This window comes from Lactuca serriola, chromosome 2 (assembly GCF_051521515.1).
Source record: "Lactuca serriola cultivar US96UC23 chromosome 2, Lser_US96UC23_V15, whole genome shotgun sequence".
In the NCBI taxonomy this organism is placed as follows: domain Eukaryota; kingdom Viridiplantae; phylum Streptophyta; class Magnoliopsida; order Asterales; family Asteraceae; genus Lactuca; species Lactuca serriola.
The window spans coordinates 178,831,215-178,853,029 of NC_136409.1; the positions used below are offsets into that span (position 1 = coordinate 178,831,215).

The 21,815-nt window shown below is 33.5% G+C and overlaps 2 protein-coding genes across 2 annotated transcripts; both read right to left on the minus strand.

Moving 5' to 3' along the window:
• Positions 1-416: 416 nt before the first annotated feature.
• LOC145087525 (caffeoyl-CoA O-methyltransferase-like) lies at positions 417-1,572 on the minus strand. The gene is made up of 3 exons (XM_079025493.1): positions 1,336-1,572; positions 964-1,240; positions 417-861 (listed from the first exon to the last, which is right to left on the minus strand). Exons 1-3 carry the CDS (start codon positions 1,497-1,499, stop codon positions 568-570), a joined length of 735 nt encoding a protein of 244 aa, XP_078881619.1. The 5' UTR covers positions 1,500-1,572; the 3' UTR covers positions 417-567.
• Positions 1,573-18,290: 16,718 nt separating this feature from the next.
• On the minus strand, positions 18,291-19,437 carry LOC145087526 (caffeoyl-CoA O-methyltransferase-like). Its single transcript, XM_079025494.1, has 3 exons — positions 19,208-19,437; positions 18,836-19,112; positions 18,291-18,733 (listed from the first exon to the last, which is right to left on the minus strand). Exons 1-3 carry the CDS (start codon positions 19,369-19,371, stop codon positions 18,440-18,442), a joined length of 735 nt encoding a protein of 244 aa, XP_078881620.1. The 5' UTR covers positions 19,372-19,437; the 3' UTR covers positions 18,291-18,439.
• Positions 19,438-21,815: the final 2,378 nt, after the last annotated feature.

A 21,815-nucleotide genomic window follows, 5' to 3' on the forward strand; every position in this document is an offset into this window, starting at 1 on the left:
GTTCATTTTCATGGAGATGGAGTAGACATAGTTTTTAGAAGCTGAATTCTAAAAAATTTAAGAAATGAAGAATCTAAATGGAATGAAATCAAAAATGTGAAAGTCTGAATAGCTTAATGGTGTTAGTTTTAAATCAAAACTACTTTGTTTTTAGTAGTTCTATACCTAATGTTACATACATATCAGCCACATATTCACTTTTGCCACATATATATATATATATATATATATATATATATATATATATATATATATATATATATATATATATATATATATATATATATATATATATATATATATATATATATATGAGAGAGAGAGAGAGAGAGAGAGAGAGAGAGAGAGAGAGAGAGAGAGAGAGAGAGAGAGAGAGAGAGAGAGAGAGAGAGAGAGAGAGAGAGAGAGAGAGAGAGTAAAATCACGAAGAATAACATTAACATTTGTTAAATGACAGAAATGTAATAGTATATAGAATTCTTTTACAAGACTTGGATACACGTACGAATCTTAAAAAAGAAAGAAAGAACAGTTGTATGTGTACGAAAGTTTATCCGTGATTTGTGATCAACTTATACGACGACACAAAGTGATTCCGTCGCCTACCGGAAGTTGGCAAATCTCAACCCTCGGATCAACAGCCAATGCCTTGTTAAGCTCTAAAACGAAATCTCTGTAATATCTAACATACTTCCTGAGTGGCGCATCTGGTGGGGCCACTAAAGACCCGTTCCAAAGGGTGTTGTCGTAGCCAATGACACCTCCAATTTTGATAAGGTCAATTAACCTTTTGTGGTAGTTAAGATAGTTGTCTTTATCAGCATCCACAAAAATAAAATCAAACGATCCATGAAGTTTCACCTGTAGTTCAAAATGTGCAAAGCAAAATGAGTTTTCATAATTTGGAGAAAATATAAATTTAAAAAAAAAAACATTATCTTTTATATGTTTGTAAGTACTTACATCATTGACCATTTCATCAAGAAGAGGAAGAGCAGGGCCTTCTCTAAAATCAATCTTGTGGGCAACACCGGCTTTCTCAATGATCGGAAGCCCAATTTCATAATTTTCACGGTTTATGTCCAAAGCCAATATCTTTCCATCCTCTGGGAGAGCAAGAGCCGTAGAAAGAAGGGAATAGCCGGTGTAAACACCAATCTCCATCGTGTTCTTGGCATTTATGAGTTTGAGAAGCATATTCAAAAATTGTCCTTCATCCGCAGATGTCGTCATAAGATTCCTATAGTTCAAATGACAAGCAAAATATTTAGAAAAACGAAATGCACCTATAAATATTCAGTTCATAGTAAACTTTGGGTAAATTAAGGCACTTACCATGGGTGTTTAGCTGTGACCTCACGCAGCTCTTTCATGGGTTGTGGTTCTCTTGGGTAAACGCTGGTTTCCAGAATGTATTGGTAGAGAGCATCACTTTGAAGGAGGCTCTTGTGGCCAACTTCTTGATGTTTTGCGGGTTGAGCTTCTCCGGTAGCGGCCATTCGGATGGATTTCTGGTGCGTGAAATGTTGTTAGGTATTATATTAGGCTGTAATAGTGAACCTGAGATGAAAGGAGAAAACTGATCGGAATATATAGAGAAGGGAGTTGGTGAATTATGACCGAGGAAGGTGGTGGGTTGGAGCGCATGGTCCTTTCAATTGTAGGTGGAGATGTTGACTTGGCCAACCATCATGGACAACACGAGTCAGCACTCAGGAGTTGGTAAGCTCCTTTGTTTAGTTATAATGTGTCATGCTTACTTCATTTATTCCTTTAACAAAGCCTTGGAGGTTACTTACATGGAGATCGGGTAATGAAATATATAGTTAGGACGGAGTTGTAGGTACGGTTGTCCGATCTGCTTCAAAGTTTAATGTTTCGTGATGTTAATATATAGTTTTTTAATACAAAATTGTAAGTCAAGTATCTTTACTGTGTGACTTTAACTTTTGTTTTTCGAACAAATAACCCTACCTAAAATCAAGTGAAGAAACAATCATGGATCGACGTTTTTAGTTATTTCAGATTATATATATATATATATATATATATATATATATATATATATATATATATATATATATATATATATATATAGGTTCATATATAACTTATAAGTATTGTGTGAATATAAGGCTAATTCTAGGTCAATCATTTAATATGGTAATTATGAAATTTTATTAATTAAATTATTTATTATCTAATATAAATTCCTTATAAATATGGTAACTTATTTGTTATTTCCTATAACTATGGTAATAGGTAACTACACGTTGTCCAAACTTTTACCGCCATCAATTATTCTCAAACCCTTGAGTTGTCATCACACATAATCGTTGACGCCCCTGTTTCGCCATCTTCTGTTCACTAGGTGTAATTCAAGATAAGTTTAATTGAATATATGGTTTAATTTAATTTAGGTCTAATGTGTTTTCTGTTTAATAGATTTTGGGGTTTAATTCGATTTTGGGTTAACATTTTTATGTTTAATTTGATCCATGGTTCAATGTTTTTGTTTTTTTATTGAAGAGGCATGATGTTATGTGTGGAGGTTACTAGGTTACTAAAGGCCCATGTCTATTTTTTATTTAACTGGAGCGAGTCTATTCCATGGTTGTTGTTACCTGGTTATTGGTGATACTTGGTTTTGATTATGTTATTTAGAGTGTAGCAATTGAATGAGAATGATTCATTTAGTTACCCAAAAAGCAAGAACTTAATGAATTCAACAAATAGGCATAATAAATTTATTAAAAACTCCCCAATTGAGTAGTCTTCTGTCACAATTTTTAAGTAACAGGTATGTAGTACTTCTTTTTCTTCATTTTTTTTTCTTGTTTGATAAATTGTTTTCCTAGTGTGATTATTAAGTTTTAGTTCAAGTTTAAGCTTTACATTGTTTAATGCTCAAAATCCATTTTCCAAAGATCGTGATATGCCTCTTTTTTTATAGATTCAAAGGTTGCTTAGTTTAATATTAAAACTTCGCCTCCTGGTCTTTTTTATTGAAACTTTATTATTCTTGTTTATTACTCTACCTTATATAATTGATTTTATTTCATTCGAAAAGAATTGCTAGATTTTTTAATTATATCACAAGAATAATTGATTCATGATTTTTTTTTTCATATTTAGTATATTTTTTTCATTCTTAATGAATCTGATCAAATTCTTGTAGAATATATTTAATTTTTTATATTTTTTTTACATTCTTACAAGAATTTGGTAACATTTTTTTAAATATGCTAAATTTCTTATAATTCCAGTATGCTATAATTTTTGTTAATATCAAAAGAACTTTTATTTTTGTGATTTTGTTCTTATATATGATATTTTTTTTATCTCATTCTTAAAGAATGTATCACATTCTTGTAGAATATACTTAATTTATCATATTATTTTTTTCAACATTTTTTACTGATAGTTGATGTAACATTGTTTTAATCTTTTTTTTTTGTTTTTTTGTTTTTCATGCAGAAAAATGGAAGACATAATGAAAACTAATTCTTGAATGCAATGTATACGAATGAAATGCGGAATTGAAATTGATTCTTGAACAATTAAATGTTAAACTGAATATAATTCTTGAAGAATGGCATGCAAAATTGAAGCTGGTTTAAGAAGAACGAAATACAGAAGACTGAAATGTTTATTTGGATTTGAAATGTTATTTTTCAAAAATGTTAATTTGTATTGTTAATTTTTTATTTGAAATTTCCATGGATTTTTGGTTTGTATCCCTTAATAAATGCATTTTCCTAATTTGTTATTAAACATAATGCTGAATACGTTGTTTTAATAAATGAAAATTTAATTTTTCCCAGTTAATTATCATCATGCCATTATTATCCTAACCATATATTCTTTTAATCTAAAGGACCAAAATTAGTTATACATTCACATAATAGTTGTGATTCGTATTTAATCCTAGCCCTATATATATATATATATATATATATATATATATATATATATATATATATATATATATATATATATATATAAGGTTAGGTTATTTTGTTTTCACTATCTATTGTGTGCATGTATGATTGATTATTGACCAATCATTTTAGTTATTTTAAGAAAGTAATTAATGCATATTATATGTTAAATATATAATGGGTATTAATTACTTTCTTAAAATAACTAAAATGATTGGTCCATAATCAATAATATATGCACACAATAGATAGTGAAAACATTTGAACCTAACTCTCTCTCTCTCTCTCTCTCTCTCTCTCTATATATATATATATATATATATATATATATATATATATATATATATATATATATATATATATATATATATATATATAATGTTACGCGGCATTGAGAACAAGTCTTGAAATGCATATTGGTGACTAAATCAACATGATGCACCAATCAACAAGATGATGGTGCATCATTCATGAATATATAAATTAATAAAGCTCCTGCCCTATTAGTGACTCCTATCCTTCGTAGATCTATAAACTCTAAAGTTATGGAAATTATGTCTAAATAAAATTTAGATAGATTGTCACGTAGTAAAAAGATAAGAAGTAACATGTGTGTCACATTGTACTCGACATTTAAATATTATCATGTAGGTAGTAATACAATGTATACGATGGATAGTTTTGGAATGGACATGATTGAAGAAAATAATTTTTAGCACAGTCATTATGTAATACGACTTAATATTAGACATTATCGTGTGAGTTTGCTTCTTTCATTTGGAGGAATATTTTTAAATGGTTTGATATACAAGCTCCTTCTTGGGTAGCGGGGAAGGATATTTTCAAATGGATATAAGATTTTTAAGGTGTAGTTAAGGTTTGTGTACTTCCAGAATCGATCGTTTATATCACCTTATGGCGGATTTAGAGTTTTCTAAATGATATTATCTTTAACGATGAAATATGGAAGCGTAATATAATCTTTGTAGAAATTTTTGATTTATCTTTTGAATGGTTTGTTAATAGGAACAATAAGGTTTTACCTAGATGGGTTGTTTGGATTGTTAACCCATTTCTAGTTTTGTCTTTGTAATTCTTTGTAATTTTCATACTAGTTTCAACTGTTCTAAAAGAAAAATAAAAGAAAGACCATATATATCTTTATCTTGAACATGAAGAATAAAGTTCAAAACATATACCAAAACTAAATAAAAATAACCATAAAAAAGAGAGTAAATTACACAATTGTTCCTTATGGTTTGAGATAGTCTGCATATTTGATCCATAATTCTTCTTTTTTGTCACTCGGAGGATTATGTCTATAATTTGATTTTGTTTCGGATTTAATCCATAACATATATAAATGACACTTATAACCTTTTTTCCATTTTTTTATAATTCTTTTCTTCCACTTACAATTATTATAACTCTTAAAATTAAATAGAAGCCCCTACATCCATGTTGAAACGTATTCCATCTATCACTATCTCTTATCTTCTCTATATGAGAACCATAAACAGTAAACACAACTCATCATCGGTGATACTACATGCTACTCTTCTCTTACTTAAGAACCGTAAACAGTATGTACACACTACCAATGATTAATGCCTTATTTCTTATCTCTCCATCTCGTTTCTGTTATCTATGTACCCGACCTCTGACAGCTATGCTTCATCTCCGCCTGCACCAACATATCTTGCTCCCACTACATTCTACGAATTATTTGTGGTGGCAACAGAAATGTAAATCGTAAATCAAAAAGGAAGGGTGCATGATTTTCCTTGGTTTCTTTTACTCTTGAATGGTGGATTTGTGACCCTCGATTATTGTTGGGGATTATCAGCATCAAGTACACAACTGATAAGTAGTGGAAAAAAAATCAAAACTTGATATACCTAAGTGCACATACAACCTATAATCTATGTTTTACTATTATAGCAACATACTTTAAAAAACATCATAGAAATGGTTACTAACCTCAGATTCTCTTGTTTGTGATCTTGTGCCTACCACTTTCTTGCAAGATGAATGGTCCAAATGGAACCCTTCTAATGGAATCAGAATCACACACCAAATAGTAAAAGGAAGAACCTATAAATTAGGTTTTATTCGAAAATCATCAACCCTAAGAGAGAGGTTGTGATTTTTGGATTTGGCGAGTAAAAAAGACATAGTATGAACAATTTTAAAGAAGAGAATAACTAGCTCTAGGGTTTACCCTAATAATTTATTTATAAGTAGTTGTTAGAATCCCAGATGGATACAAACTCTAGGGTTTATCCTTATCACATTCAAACCAACTCTATCCATATCCTAGGGATCTAGAAACTGTCCACATCATGTCTTCCAGGCGGTTATGTAATATTCCAATTAATTCATATGATTAATTAATATTTAACCTCTTTTAATTAATTAAATCATTTTAATTCATTTACCAAAATAATTTCTAATTAATTTGTTAATTCCTTAATAAATTAACACATTTTAAAACTCCATTTCCTTATACTATTTGGGTCATGAAGCCAACCCAAAAGAACCCTGCTATTATTAGAAATATTACCTAAGAAGTTAATGACTTTGTGCATAATCATGATATATATGATTAATCCAATTGCATCAGCGTACAGAATACAATCATATTATCTAGTTAAAAAACATTTGCACTAGGATTTTGCTCAAAATCATGTCATACGGTATTTGACAAGATGACTCTCTCAGAGTCCTTTATTTTAAGCTCCTTTAAGATCCTTGACAATTAATGCAATTTTACTTAATCCTTTAAGTTGCCATGATCTATCTATATAGATCTTTATTCCATGAATTAATATGTCGACTACATATAGCATTAGGAATGTTACTACGCTCCCACTAGCTTTGTAGAAAACACAAGAATCATCTAGATTCATAATTAAATCACACCATGTAATTAACTTATAAGAAAGAAGATTCTTACTTTGAGATGTTAGCTTAAATCTTGGAAAGATTTTTATTCATGTATGTTTTCTCCCTTGAAAACTTGCTTACTCTTTATAGTCAAATTATATCGAGGAAGATTAATCAAGCCCATACTTGATAATCATAAATGAATGCATCTCTAGAGACTTTGAGGAGGGAGAGGCTTTTTGAGAAGTTCTCCAAGTGTGAGTTTTGGTTACACGAGGTGCAATTTCTGGGGCACCTTCTTAACCAGAACGATATTCTGGTTGATTCGGCCAAGGTCGAGGCCATGATGAGGTGGGAGGTTCCGAGGTCTCCATCTGAGATTCAGAGTTACCTTGGTTTAGCAGGTTACTATCAGAGGTTTATCCAGGATTTCTCCAAGATAGCAGTTCCTTTTACCCGATTGACGAAGTAGACCGTCACTTTTCGCTGGGGGCCTGAGCAACAGACAACTTTTGAGACCCTGAGACAGAGATTGTGTGAGGCACCGATGATGGGTTTGGGGGCAGTTCTGATGTAGAGGGATCACGTGATCACTTACGCTTTGAACTATCGATTGTTGGTCATTTGTTCATCATCAATAGTTGAGTTTAATTGGAAGTTTTGTGTTTTATCAATGGAAGTCAATGGATGTGTCAACCATTGTCAAAATCTATACATTATACCTTTTAATTTTTGGGTATGGGTACCCTGAAATGTTGATTATGGAAGTATTGTTAAGTAACAAACCCGAGGTTTTAACAACATTTCTGGATAACTTTGGAAGCTTTATCGCGTTAGTTACATATTGGCAGCATTTTTTAGTTTTCAAAGTGTGAGATCTTGTTTCATCCACTTATGAGGATGTTTCTATTAGTGGTTGAAGTTCGACATTCTGGATAGATCTACAAGTGCCACACCCTCTGGGTAAGGTTGTAGGGAAAAAGTAATGCATTAGATCCAGGGCTGGTTATGCATTCCCTTAGGGATGTATATAGGCTAAGTATAATAGCATGAGAGTACTTGGCTCGAGTTATTGGCATGGTTCTTAATTGGTTTGTAGCCTTTGAAAAGGAATAAGAGTACAACCACCTATCTCATTATGGTCGTGTGCGACCATGTTTTCGTCTAATTTCACACTGGTAGCAGCCTGTATTGTGAAAGGAATTATACGTAATAGAAGAGTATGATAGTTAAAGGTTGTTGGGAGTAATAGTTGTGCATCAAAATTCTATTGCAGAGTGACTGCATTATGAGCCTTGTTGTCTTGTGGGCCATTTATCAGGAGTTGGTTACCAATTTTGGGTATCAGTTATGGAATCTCAAGTCATGAAGTCCATTGTGAATGTCTCGAGTGATTTTTCACGTGGAGGTACATATGAGCTGATAAGGAATTTGGATGCAATGTGAAATTATAGACCATCATTATGCTTGTGGGAGTAGTGGGTTAATCGTTACTTGTCAGGAAGTCAAGTGAGTATTTTAGGTTTTTGGGCACAATTTTCAGATTTAGGATTGTGGAAATTCACGATCGGTGTCTTTTAAGTATTCTTTCTGTATGATTTAGTGGTGTTCCTAGTCAAGGACTTGGGGTAGTTACAATATATGGATGATCATCAATCCTAGGGTATGATTCTATAGTTTATACTATGGGTTCCCAGTTCTTGGAAGTATATTGATGAAGTTGATTTTTGGTTGTAGTTTTGAGAGTTCTCGGTATGAGTCGTTCTCTCTGGAAGTTAGATCTTACAATTTCGGTTGTGGTTGAGTATTTTCAAGTTATTGGATTTTTTGTTAGCAACAGTGGGTTTCTGAGTGATCTCTCGACTTCTCTGGATAGATTCCTTGAATTCGAAGGGGTTAAATAGAGCTTGTGCAATTTGTAGACATTAACTTCAGAGATTCTAACCAAGATGGATTTCGAGGACAAAATTCAGTTTAAGTGGGGAGAGTTGTCACAGCTAGTTTTGAGAAGTTTCTTATTTTTGGATTGTGGACAATAAATGGATTAAGTAAAGGTCTTGGGCTTCAATGGAATGGGTATTAGATCTTATTGGATGATGACAATGTTAGATAAGTGATTAAAGCCTTGGTTTGTGTCTTGGAGTCAAATGGGTAAAATGGGAAAAGTGATGTTTTAGACTTCTTTCATGAGTTATGTTTTTTTTTTTATTTCGACATGTGTTAAGCCATTAATAGCTAGATAGAAGTATGAGGTTCGTCAATACCTTTCCGTGGAGATAAAGATCATCGAAAATGGAGTTGAAACGAAAAAGTTATGTCTATTTGAAGTTGGAGAGAAATTGGGTGAAAACCCATTCTCACGAGGTGAGAAGTGATTCTCACGATGTGAGAGTGGTCACAAGGTGAGAATATATTCTCACGACATGAGAACTATGCAGCCCAAAACCCACAAAATTTTTAGGGTTTTCAAGGTATTTAAAGGTAAGGATTCATGTTTTAGGTTATTTTCTTAGCATCTATCATATCTAGAACCTCTTGGGAGAAACCCTAGCCTCCATTTTCAAGATTTGAGCCTCCCCTTTCTTCCCTCATCCATTTTTAGAGTTTTTGGTGGTTTTGGAGCAATGTTTTCCTGCAATATTGATCTTGGAAGCTTGACAATTGGAGATCTTAACTCTCAAATACCTTTTAGATCGGTTTAGAATGTTTTCTTGGACCTCTTGGACTAGGAAAACTTTGATCTTTTGGCTTCCCATTCAGCCATGCAAATTATCTTGGTCATTTAGGTTATTTTAGGGTAATAAAGTTTAGATCTTGAAATCTTGATACATTATTATGGATAAAGTTGGAAACTTCATCCATCTATTCATCAGATTGATTCATATCTGAAGGTTGGAGACTTGGACTTAATGGATTAAGTTATGAAAGATGCATTTTTGGTCCCTTTGAGACTTAAAGACTAGATCTTGGTTGTTTGGATTATCCTAGTGGATAAAGTTGGAAAATTTATCCATTATGGAGCTATTAAGAGCCATAAAAATGTGATCTTGGTCCTTATATCCCTTCCATGTAAGAGTCATAGTGTCTTAAAGGATCATTAAGTTAGGAATTTAGCTTTTGGACCTTGTCTAGCCATGGAAAGTCATAAAGGTGGAAACTTTATGACTTAGAATAATGTTATGGGTCTAGATTTGAGTGTTGAACGAAATGACTTAAAAGAATAAGAATTGAATGGAAAAATGCAATCTGATCGAGTACGTCGCATGTGCCCATATGGAGTCACATTTTTGGATGGTGAGTACGTCATATGTACGAGCTGAGTACGCTGGGCGTACATAACCTGAAGTTTGACTTCTTGACTTGTTGACTTTGACCTTTGAGCATGGTTTTGACCAAGTTTGACCTAAGGGTATTTTGGGTAATTTTGGACAATAGTTCGAGACTAGGTCACTGTTTGTTGTACATGTGACCAGTAGAGTTGTTATATGGAGTTAGGCCGCGTTCAACTATCTTTTCAAACTGAGAGGTGAGTTTTCCTCTTTATACTTATGGGTCGAAGGCACTAATACTGGCCCACTAGGTTATGTATCCTGGTATATAGGATGTTGTTATACTATAGTGATCTGTTAGATTTGTATCCTAGTATATAGGATGTTGCTATGCGGTAGTGACCTATAGATCTGCTTGCTTGTCTGGTGACTTGTTATATGTTTATCTGATGCATATGTTGACATTGTGTGGTTGGGTTGGGACTTTACTGCTTTGTGCTGTCAGCCAACAAACCCGGGGTAATCCAACTGGGAGTTTGTGGACCCAGTACATAGTATGTATGGCAATGCAACCGGGAGATTGTGGGCCAGGGCAATCCAACCGGAAGGTTGTAGGCCAAGGGTTATCCAACTGGGAGGTTGTAGAGCTGAGGGTATTCTAGTCCGATGATTGATTGGACCCAACATGCATGATTGTATATGTTATATGTTTGTGTGGTGGTACTTTAGGGGAACTCACAAAGTTTCGTGCTTACAGTTTGGTTTCATGTTTTCAAGTACTTTAGATGATCGGGGCATGGCGAAAGCTTGATCGTGCACATCTTTCAATTTTTCTGAGATACTATGATTTGTGACTATTGACACTTAGGAAACTATGTTTGTGACTATTGACCTTGATTTTTGGGATGTTACACTTATCCAGGGAAAATGATTATTTGCTCATTCGTGTAATCTACCCCCTAGCGGTTGCGTTTATTGACTTACACTTACTAAGGAATCCTTGAGGCAATATAGTCTATTCATTAGTTACAACGATCCATCAGGTTGGATCTCAAGGGATCATTGTTATAGATTAGTGTGTGAGAATTGACGGGCTAGGGTAACTAAGGAGAAAAGGGCTTAATATCTTAAAGATATTTATGAAGTAAGATATATTGTTTGTTAAGAGTTGGTTTTGTAGGATTATTATACGATTTAATATCATTAGAATATTATGGGATTGAAAACCCTATGTGTCTCACCAGGTTTCCAAACCCGAACCACTCAAATTATATGTATCACAAGAAGCGGTGTTAAGGTTGCTGGAATTTGATTAGGAGGTCGAGTAAATAAAAAGACAACCTGCAATAGTATTCATAACCGCTACGTCTTTACGTTGTAACTTATGTTGTGTATTGATCATGACAACCTTATTTTTTATTTTGAAACAACATCTATACTCAAGATATTTTAATAAAACGAGACATTTTCCGCAAACAAAGAATACACGGTTTTGAAAGCGTAAAAAAAGTTTAAAATATGGGATGTCACAACAAGTAAGAAAATTATTGTCCCTCCTAACTCTACCCCCAGTTTTGGTTAAAAAAAAAGACGAGAGAAATATAAAGGTTTTACGTTCTTTTTATAACCATATGTTGTATATATCTTTTATACCAAAAACCATTTAAGACCAAAAGGATGTACATGACTTTATAAATCATACCTTATGATCTTATTTTGATACTAATATTGTAAATTATTATTTTCATAAATTCCAATTAATTGCAAGAGTTATAAATATTTATCAAGAATGAAATTCATATAAATATTCAGTTTTTGTCTACTTGTTATTGGTGGGGCCCTATATGATCATATGTTATTGATAACATCATTCTAAAATGATTATTGAATATATAGATCCTTCACTTATAGCTTTAATAGGTTCCAGAACCAACAACTTTAAGGTGGTTCTAGTTCGAAATGCGGGTACCCGGTTCCGATGGTCACCCCAAATAGGTGTCATTTTGAAAACATAAGCAACTTCAATAAAAAGGGACATCCGTGTCAATCTCTATTGAACAATTCTCAACCTAAAAATGAAGGACACACATTATTTGTATTTTGGAAGAGTTCTGTATCATCTTGAAATATCTTGCATTTAACTAAATAGAGGGTAATGAATTATGAGGATGTTAAAATCCTGAAGAATAACATTAATGTTTTTTAATCTACATAAACGTAATTATACATAGAATTCAATATATTAACGTTTAGCAAATAGTTGTTACGGTTCCAGAATACATCATCTACATATTTTTAGTCTTCATAGTTTTCAAATAGATAGAAGTATGCGATCTAGATTTGTGAATGGAAAAATGCTCTGTAATATTAGACAAATTACAAAGGCTATAAATAGCCATTTACAACATATATACAATTGAAGAAGATGTATATAAGGCTAATTCTACGATAAATAATAACAACCATAATAACTATCTAAATATAGCTAAAGGTGAAGTGGAAATACAATCAATACAAAGTCAATGAGTAATAGTTTCCTTAATATGCCCCGGTAACATGTAGGATCTGTTAGAGACTCCAATCTTCTACCGAAAGAGGTGAAAGGGACCCCGACCTAGAGGTTTAGTGACTACATCAGCAAGTTGATCAACGGAATGAACGTGTAGAACCCGTAATGAAACATTAGTTACCTTTTATCGAAAAAAGTGATAGTCAAGTGCCACCTGCTTCATATGTGAGTGATAGACTGAGTGGCACACATGTAAGTAGCACCAACATTGTCACAAAGTAATATATGAGGTTTAATTACCGATATGCCAAGTTCTAATAGTAGATTTTGAACCCAAGATAGTTTAGTTGCACCATTTGCTAATTCCTTGTACTCCGCCTCAGTCGAAGAACGAGAAATTGGTTTTTAATGTGATGAACAACATGAGATGATGTTGGAGCCGATGCAGATAATATATGCAGTTATGGAATGTCCCCTGTCGGTAACTCCACCTAAATTAGAATCGGTAAACGCTATAAGGTCGATGGGGGAGCCGCAGTTTAGAACCAAACTCTGATGAATATTGGTGCCTTTCAAATATCAAAGAAACTGCTTTAAGGCTTACCAATGGAGTTAAGTTGGTGCATGCATGTATTAAGAGAGTTTGTTGACCGCATAGGAAATATCTAGTCAAATGAAAGAAAGATATTTGAGGGAGCCCACCAGTTAATGATACAGGGTAGGATCAATAGTAAGCGAACCAACAATGAAAGTGAGAGGCTCAGTAGGGCTAAGTGGTGTGGAAACAGGTTTAGCTCCATCTGTTTTAAACTTGGTGAGTAAATTTTGGACATGAGCATGTTGAGATAGAAATAAACTAGTAGTTGTGTTAATAACTTCTATACCAAGAAAGTGGTGTAGCATGCCAAGATTTTTAATGGAAATTTTTTTGAATAACGCATGAAGGATATGTTGAATAAATAGATTATTGTTTCCGCTGAAGACAATATCATCAACATATACCAAGAAATGCAAGATAATGCCACCCCATTTGTAGATGAAGAAAGATGGATCGGTCGAGGATTTGCAAAAATCAAGTTCAAGAAGGAATGTGGCAAGTTCCATGTACCATGCCCGCTGTGCTTGCTTGATCCTTTAAAGAGATTTCCGAAGAGGACAAAAGTGATTTGGAAAATCCTTATTGACATAGTCGGGTGGTTGGGACATATAAAAATCTTCATGTAGAATGCCATGCAAGATGGCATTGTTAACATCAAGTTGTCAGATTGTCGAGTTTTAAGATAGAGCAACAACGAGAATCGTACAAGTAGTTATGAGTTTAGTGACCTAGATGAACATTTCAAATTAATCCTTGCCATATTATTAAAGGAACCCCTTGGCAACCAGACAAGCCTTTTATTTATCTACAAACCCATTGGGACGCCCTTTGATGCGAAATACCCACTTACAGTCGATAGGTTTGTGTTGCGAAAGAGGGACAAGATCCTATGTGGTGTTTTGGATAATATCATTAAACTCATTATCCATCGCCTTACATCACTCAAGATCTGATAAGGCTTGATTGTGAGTTTTTGGTTCAAGTGTTGAAGATATAGGATGGATGGTAGTGTGATTAACAAATTTACAGTTATAACACTTGGAATTTGGTTTGCAGGTGCGTGGGGGTAGCATGGAAGGCGAGGGTAAATAATTAGAGGTTTATAACGAAGGTGAGATGTTTAAGGAAATGATGTGATATCTAGTGACATTTTGAGAATATGTAGGAGTTTGAGATTCAATGGTATTATTTGGGAAGGATGTGGTAGATGGTATTGGTGAAATAAGAGATAGGGTTGGGTTGGTATAGGTGGGTCAAGTGAGCCTAATGGTGGGATGTATATAGATTGGGTCGAGTGAGTAAAATAAGGTGATGATGGGGAAGGGTGAGTGTATTGGGATGAAAGGATACCAAAAAGTTCATCCAAAGTAGGAACGATCGAAGGAGGATTTTGAGCTTTTAATGAAAATGTAGCTTCAATGAACTCCATGTGTTAGGAGAGGTATAGTCGTTGGTTAGTGTTATCATAGAATTTGTAGATCGATTTGGATGATGAGTAGCCTAAAAATACACATTTTTCTAAGTGAAGGGTGGAGTTTGGATTTTGCATATGGGCGAAGCCACAGATAACATAAGCATCCAAAGGGTTTGGTTTTGGTGTTAGTTGGTTCTTGTTTGTAGATAATGGAATACGAAGAGTTGAAAATAAGGATTGGAGTAGGTAGATGGTTTATGAGATAAACGATGGGTTGAAAGCCATGTGTCCAAAATGAGAGAGGAAGGTGAGCATAGTGAAGAAGTGATAAACCAATTTCGAAAATGTGTGGCTGACGCGGTTCTGCAACACCGTTTTGTTTCAGGGTATGTTGTGGGAGATAAAATGAGAACTACATTAAGATTGATATGTGGTAAGTCTGATATGTTCTCCACCATTGTTGATGCAGAGAGAGATTAGAGCTATTTGAAAATATTTTTGATCAGCAATTTGAAATGTGGAAATAAAGTGGAGATATCATATTTATTTTTCATTGGATATAGCCAAACTTATTTTGTGTGAAAGTATACACAAATCACATAGTAAGTGAAACCATCAATCGATTTTTCTACTGGTCCCCAAACATCATAATATATTGATTGTAAAGGTTTGGTAGTAGTAAACGAGTTCATGCCAAAATAATCCTTGTAACTTTTATTGATGGAACACAAATTACAATGAAAGTTGAGTATATTAAAATGTAGATTTAAATATTTGGCTATTTTTTTTGGAATTCGAATAGAAGGATAGCCAAGTTTGTGATGCCAATCAAGAGGTAATGTAATCATTTAGTTGAGGTTGACTTGGAAGGTTTGCATAGTAAACATCAAGGTAATTCATTTAGTTGAGGTTGAGTCGCAAGGCATGTTTGGACTCTTTTGGAGAGTATGCAGTTCACTGTAAAGAACTCCCGGGGTTCAAATACAGGCACAATATGGTTATGGATGTTTTGTTTGACATATTTAAGCGTGTCGGAGTTTCCGCTAAGAAAGAGGCACCTGTTAATTTCTTGACTGACCCGACAGAAGGAAGGTCAACCCTCAGACCGGCTGACATTTTGATTTTTGGATGGGTCGGAGGGAAACACGCATGTGTGGATCTTACAGGGGTATCCCCTCTCGTGGGCTTGAGGGCCAGGGGTTTCACAGCAGGACATGCTGCTTTAAAAGCAGCCACAGACAAAGTCACCAAGCATGAGAGATCGTGCCTGGAAAATCTTTTGTTTCCTCGCACCGGATGCGGTAGAGCTTCTTAAAAGAGTACAACGAAGTAATGTTATATCCCCTAGATCTTCGGATGTAGTCTTTAAAAGAATTAGCTTTACCATTCAAAAAGGCTTAGCGGTACAACTTGTTGCCCGTTTGCCATCTCACTCATTGTACGATGACAATTAATTTCGAAGATCCTGGACAAAAAAATGAGTGGGAAAGAATTTCACATAAACTTGGTTAGTTTTGCACAAATTTGCAACATAAATAAGTTTATTTTTGAATTGAGGAACACACAAAACATCTTTTAAGACATGAGATCCATTGGACGTATAAAGTTGTGTTTGACCAATATGGGTTATAGAGAGGGTGTTACCAAAATTTCATCCGGTCCGCCATATTCAGAAATGGAGTGAAACGGTGTATGATCTGGATCGACATGATTAGAAGCTCCTATATAAAACATATAGGAGGATGTTGTGACATTAGAAATTGGTGAAGCCTTGCCTTAGGTCATAAAGTTTCCTTTGGTAACATGATTTTCACGGAGAAAGCCGACAAGTTTCTGACACTTCGTTGCTTCATATGCCCTGCAAAGTTGTAATATTCACAATAGATATTGGTATCGGTATCACGGTTACCGTTATTGAATTCAGATTTATTAGACCATTAATTGTGTAATGGTCTGTTGTTGAAGTTGTTTTGCATATTGCGTCTGTATGTTGCGGATCTTGCATTGGTCCTTGAGTGTTTTTGGGTGAAGTTGGTTGTAGCCATGAGGGGTGTCGGAACAGTGGTTAGTTGTTGAAGTTCTCTTTCAAAATCAACAAGCTTCTCAAGTAATTTTGGGAAGGTGAGCTTTAAATCAAGTAGTCGAAGTGATTGTGTAACATTTTTGAAGTTAATTGACAGAGAAAGTGAACCATGAGATCCTCGTCTGTCACCGGGTTTGAACAAATGCTAGTTCATCGACGATTGACTTCATGTCATGTAGGTATTCAGTGACGGTATGAGTGCCTTTGGGGTTAGATGCTAGTTTGGATTTTAGTGAAATGACTTGAAACCGAGATGAGTTCGCATAATTGGTTACCAATCGTTCCCACGCTTACCTAGCAGTGTTGGATGATGCAATCATTGGTTGGATGGTGGGTGAGCAGTTGCCTAGAAATCCTGCTAGCTAGAATGATTTGATCCTGTGGAAACCATTGATGGTAATCTGGATTCGGTTTAGTGGCTTCGACGTCTATGAACTATGGTGGAGCGTTATTGGTTTCGATGATGAAGTGAACGAGATCAAGGCCAATTAAGGTTGAGTGGACGTGCTTATGCCATACTGGAAAATTGTCGCTAGTAAGGGTGACGTTAAAGTGGGTGGAGGCAGTAAGTTGAACAACTGCGATTGGTGTCATGGGGGTGTTTGATCGGAAAAGAAAGAAGGAGGTGCAGATGATCAATTCTCGTTTGAGATTGGTTGCTCTGATGCCATATGAGATTTTGATTTGTGAATGGAAAAATGCCCTGTAATATTAGACGGAATAAAAAGGCTATAAATATCCATTTACAAGATACATACAATGGTAAGAGACTCATATCTAAGGTTAATTCTATGATAAATAATAAGAACCATAATAACTATCTAAATATAGCTAAAGGTGAACGGAAAATACAATCAACACACGGCAACACTCGGTCAATGAGTAATAGTTTCCTTAATAAGAAGTGGTGTCTATGAGAGAAATTTATAAAATAATCCCTAATTTTTTTTAATTTTTTAATTTTTATTTATTTATTTATTTGAATTCGGACCTATAGAAGTCCTACCCACTATTCAGTTATTTCAATTTTGGCCATGTTATTATTTTTTTTATGAACCGGTCTAAACTTTCTTTACAAATATTTCTCAACTTATTTTCTATATGTTTTTTGAAAACTCTTTGTTTTGATAAATAGCTTTTACTTTCAATTTCTTTTACATCTTTCTACACCTATCTTTTTATGAATTCACAATTACATTTTTTTGGAGAATTAGTATTTTTACATATCCACTTTTATGTTTATTCTTATTTAGATTTTCCTTTATATATATATATATATATATTTACATAATCGCTTTCATGTATATTGTAGGCTAGGAAAAGATATAAGAATTACTGTCTTTTAAATACTCGTTTTCCCGGTCAATATGCATTTTTATTTATGATTGTTTGTAATCCTTTTTAAATAATGTCCAGCTATAGTTATAAGGGCTTTCAAAATACAATGTTATTACATAATATTGTGACTTTGTTTACATAACCTCTGTGACTTTGTGTTGTGTATGGTTGTCTATGTATGTGTCACAAACAAAAAGCTCATTGCTCTTTTTCGTTTTTGCGAAACACAATTGCTCTCTCCAAAAGAGTCAATTTTGACAAAAAATTATTGCTATAAGCTGTCTCAGAAAAGCACAATATTAAACCCCTCGTTCTCTTACAAGACTTGGATACACGTACGAATCTTAAAAAAGAAAGAAAGAACAGTTGTATGTGTACGAAAGTTTATCCGTGATTTGTGATTAACTTATACGACGACACAAAGTGATTCCATCACCGACCGGAAGTTGGCAAATCTCCACCCTCGGATCAACGGCCAATGCCTTGTTAAGCTCTAACACAAAATCTCTGTAATACCTAACATACTTCCTGAGTGGTGCATCTGGTGGGGCCACTAAAGACCCGTTCCAAAGGGTGTTGTCGTAGCCAATGACACCTCCAATTTTGATAAGGTCAATTAACCTTTTGTGGTAGTTAAGATAGTTGTCTTTATCAGCATCCACAAAAATAAAATCAAACGATCCATGAAGTTTCACCTGTAGTTCAAAATGTGCAAAGCAAAATGAGTTTTCATAATTTGGAGAAAATATAAATTTAAAAAAAAAAACATTATCTTTTATATGTTTGTAAGTACTTACATCATTGACCATTTCATCAAGAAGAGGAAGAGCAGGGCCTTCTCTAAAATCAATCTTGTGGGCAACACCGGCTTTCTCAATGATCGGAAGCCCAATTTCATAATTTTCACGGTTTATGTCCAAAGCCAATATCTTTCCATCCTCTGGGAGAGCAAGAGCCGTAGAAAGAAGGGAATAGCCGGTGTAAACACCAATCTCCATCGTGTTCTTGGCATTTATGAGTTTGAGAAGCATATTCAAAAATTGTCCTTCATCCGCAGATGTCGTCATAAGATTCCTATAGTTCAAATGACAAGCAAAATATTTAGAAAAACGAAATGCACCTATAAATATTCAGTTCATAGTAAACTTTGGGTAAATTAAGGCACTTACCATGGGTGTTTAGCTGTGACCTCACGCAGCTCTTTCATGGGTTGTGGTTCTCTTGGGTAAACGCTGGTTTCCAGAATGTATTGGTAGAGAGCATCACTTTGAAGGAGGCTCTTGTGGCCAACTTCTTGATGTTTTGCGGGTTGAGCTTCTCCGGTAGCGGCCATTCGGATGGATTTCTGGTGCGTGAAATGTTGGTAGGTATTATATTATTATTAGGCTGTAAAAGTGAACCTGAGATGATAGGGGATAACTTATCGAAATATATAGGGAAGGGAGTTGGTGAATTATGACCGAGGAAGGTGGTGGCATGGTCCTTTCGATAGTGGGTGATCAACATGTTGACTTGGCCAACCAACATGGACAAGTCGAGTCAATACTCAGGAGTTGGTAAGCTCCTTTATTTGATATTATTATTATTATATCATGCTGACTTCATTTGTTCCTTTTAAAGCCTTGAAGGTTGTTTATTAGATGGAGATTGAGTAACTTACATTGAGTAGTGGATTTGTGTAATCATTTCTGATTTTAATCAGTTAGCGTATGTATCACCAACTCATTATTTTATCTTTTATACATTATTATTATTTTTGGTATAATACATTAAAATCTGCAAAGTTCAACGAAACATATTTAGAAAAAAAATAATTATTACAAAACCTAATTTATTATCTTTATTTAGAGATTAAAAAAGTTTTTTTTTTCTTTTTTTTATGGAATAACACATTACTATTGTATTTCATATCCATTAAACTCTAATATGACAATTAACTATGATTCATTACATTTTATGTCATTCAAAATTTTCATTAAATTATATATATTATAGACGCTCTTAAATAATTCAAGATAATTCAAGAAATATATTTCATACATGCTTCTCTAATTAAGTTTGACCACATAATACTCAAACTTTTTCTTATTCTCCTTAGATTTTGACAATCAAATCATAGTTCATTTTGAATTAGAATCCCATCAAGAATCTAATTCTTAAAGAGTTCCCTTGTGGTAACTAGGTGTTAGATATAATATTCTTAGAAAATCCAAAAATTTATAAACACCTAGTTAAATCTTCCTATTCTAAGAAATGAATAAGTTTATTCGTCTATCGATAATTACCACAATATTAGAACTTCTTATTAATATTATATGTCATATATAGTGTTATTTGTCAACCTATTAATTATCCATCTTAAATTTTAAATTTTAATTTCTTACTTTAATTACGTTAAATTAACAACTGATTCTTCATTTTAAATTTTAAATTTTAAAATATTTCACTTTAATTATATTAAATAAATAATATTAGATTAGTAAAGTGAAATAAAATTAATACAAATTATAAGATAATATAACTTCATTTATTTATTTAAATCAACGATCATAATTTTATATAACTAAAAAAACATTTCTTCAATAGTAATTTATTTAAAATAATTGATTAATAATTTTGATTTTTAATATGAAAATTTAATTAATTTTATAACCATGGTTTTCAGAGTTTATAAAGTAGTAGATACTAGACAAAAAAAGGTAAAAGTCTACAACAAATTAGCTAAAAGCATGTTACTACATCATTAGATCTATCTAAGGCTTCACAACCCCGATTTATTACACACGGTGAATCCGAAAAATATTTTTCACATTCACAATGTTAATATATGAATTTAGATATTTTTAGATTTTTTTTTTCAATAAAGAATAAGCTCTAGAAATTGAAAAAAAAAATTGGTTCCTTAAAGAACCAATAATTATGGTTCTCTATTGAACTTTTCCCTAATATATATATATATATATATATATATATATATATATATATATATATATATATATATATATATATAACATCAATTTTTGGCTTTCGTGACCCGTATAATCAAACATGTTTAGGTTGTGAAGAGAGGGTTTAAGTTAATTTAGTATCAGACCCGGTCCTAACGGTGGACGACCCGGGCAGCCGCCCAAGGCCCACGACACTAAGGGGCCAAAATTCTTGGGTTATATAGTGTATATATTAAAAAAATCTATATGTTTCTTAAGGGCCTAATTTAACCAACTCTGAAATTAGCCCATTAAAATAAAAAACCGGCCTACGCACATAATTTAGGATTCTAGAAGTGGGAACGAAGAGAGCAAAAATTAGGGTGATGTAAATTAATAAACAAATTGTTATCCTCCATAATCGAAGCGTCATCTACAGCAGGCGGGAACCCCTCTGAATCGATAATTAGGATCCCCTCGTGAATAGGCATCAGACACCATCCACATATCATGAATCTCGTTTAGTCTTTTGTTTTTGTTCCTAAGAGGATAAAAAAAACTAAATCAACCATTCAAGAATTGTTTTTTTCTACCATTCTTGCCTTCTCCGTCGACCATATATGCTTCTCACTCCGACAAAGCTTGACAATTTCGCCTTCGACCTTCCCATTTGCTGACTTTTGGAGTGCATCGATCATAATTTCATAACATATTATGAGTTTCTGCCCTGATGTGTGGTTTATGTTTATGTTTTTTTAATTGGTTAGGACTTTTTGAACTTATTTTCTGATTTGTGTTCCTGATTTTTGAATAGATTAGTAGTTACCGAAGTGATTTTTGATGTGTGTTG

Excerpts from the sequence above, each read along its gene's own strand:
- LOC145087526 (XM_079025494.1), bottom strand. The coding sequence starts at position 19,371 with ATGGCCGCTACCGGAGAAGCTCAACCCGCAAAACATCAAGAAGTTGGC. Across the intron at positions 19,113-19,207 it reads GTCACAGCTAAACACCCATG|GAATCTTATGACGACATCTG; the intron begins GTAAGTGCCTTA and ends TTTGAACTATAG. Across the intron at positions 18,734-18,835 it reads TTGATGAAATGGTCAATGAT|GTGAAACTTCATGGATCGTT; the intron begins GTAAGTACTTAC and ends TTTGAACTACAG.
- LOC145087525 (XM_079025493.1), bottom strand. The coding sequence starts at position 1,499 with ATGGCCGCTACCGGAGAAGCTCAACCCGCAAAACATCAAGAAGTTGGC. Across the intron at positions 1,241-1,335 it reads GTCACAGCTAAACACCCATG|GAATCTTATGACGACATCTG; the intron begins GTAAGTGCCTTA and ends TTTGAACTATAG. Across the intron at positions 862-963 it reads TTGATGAAATGGTCAATGAT|GTGAAACTTCATGGATCGTT; the intron begins GTAAGTACTTAC and ends TTTGAACTACAG.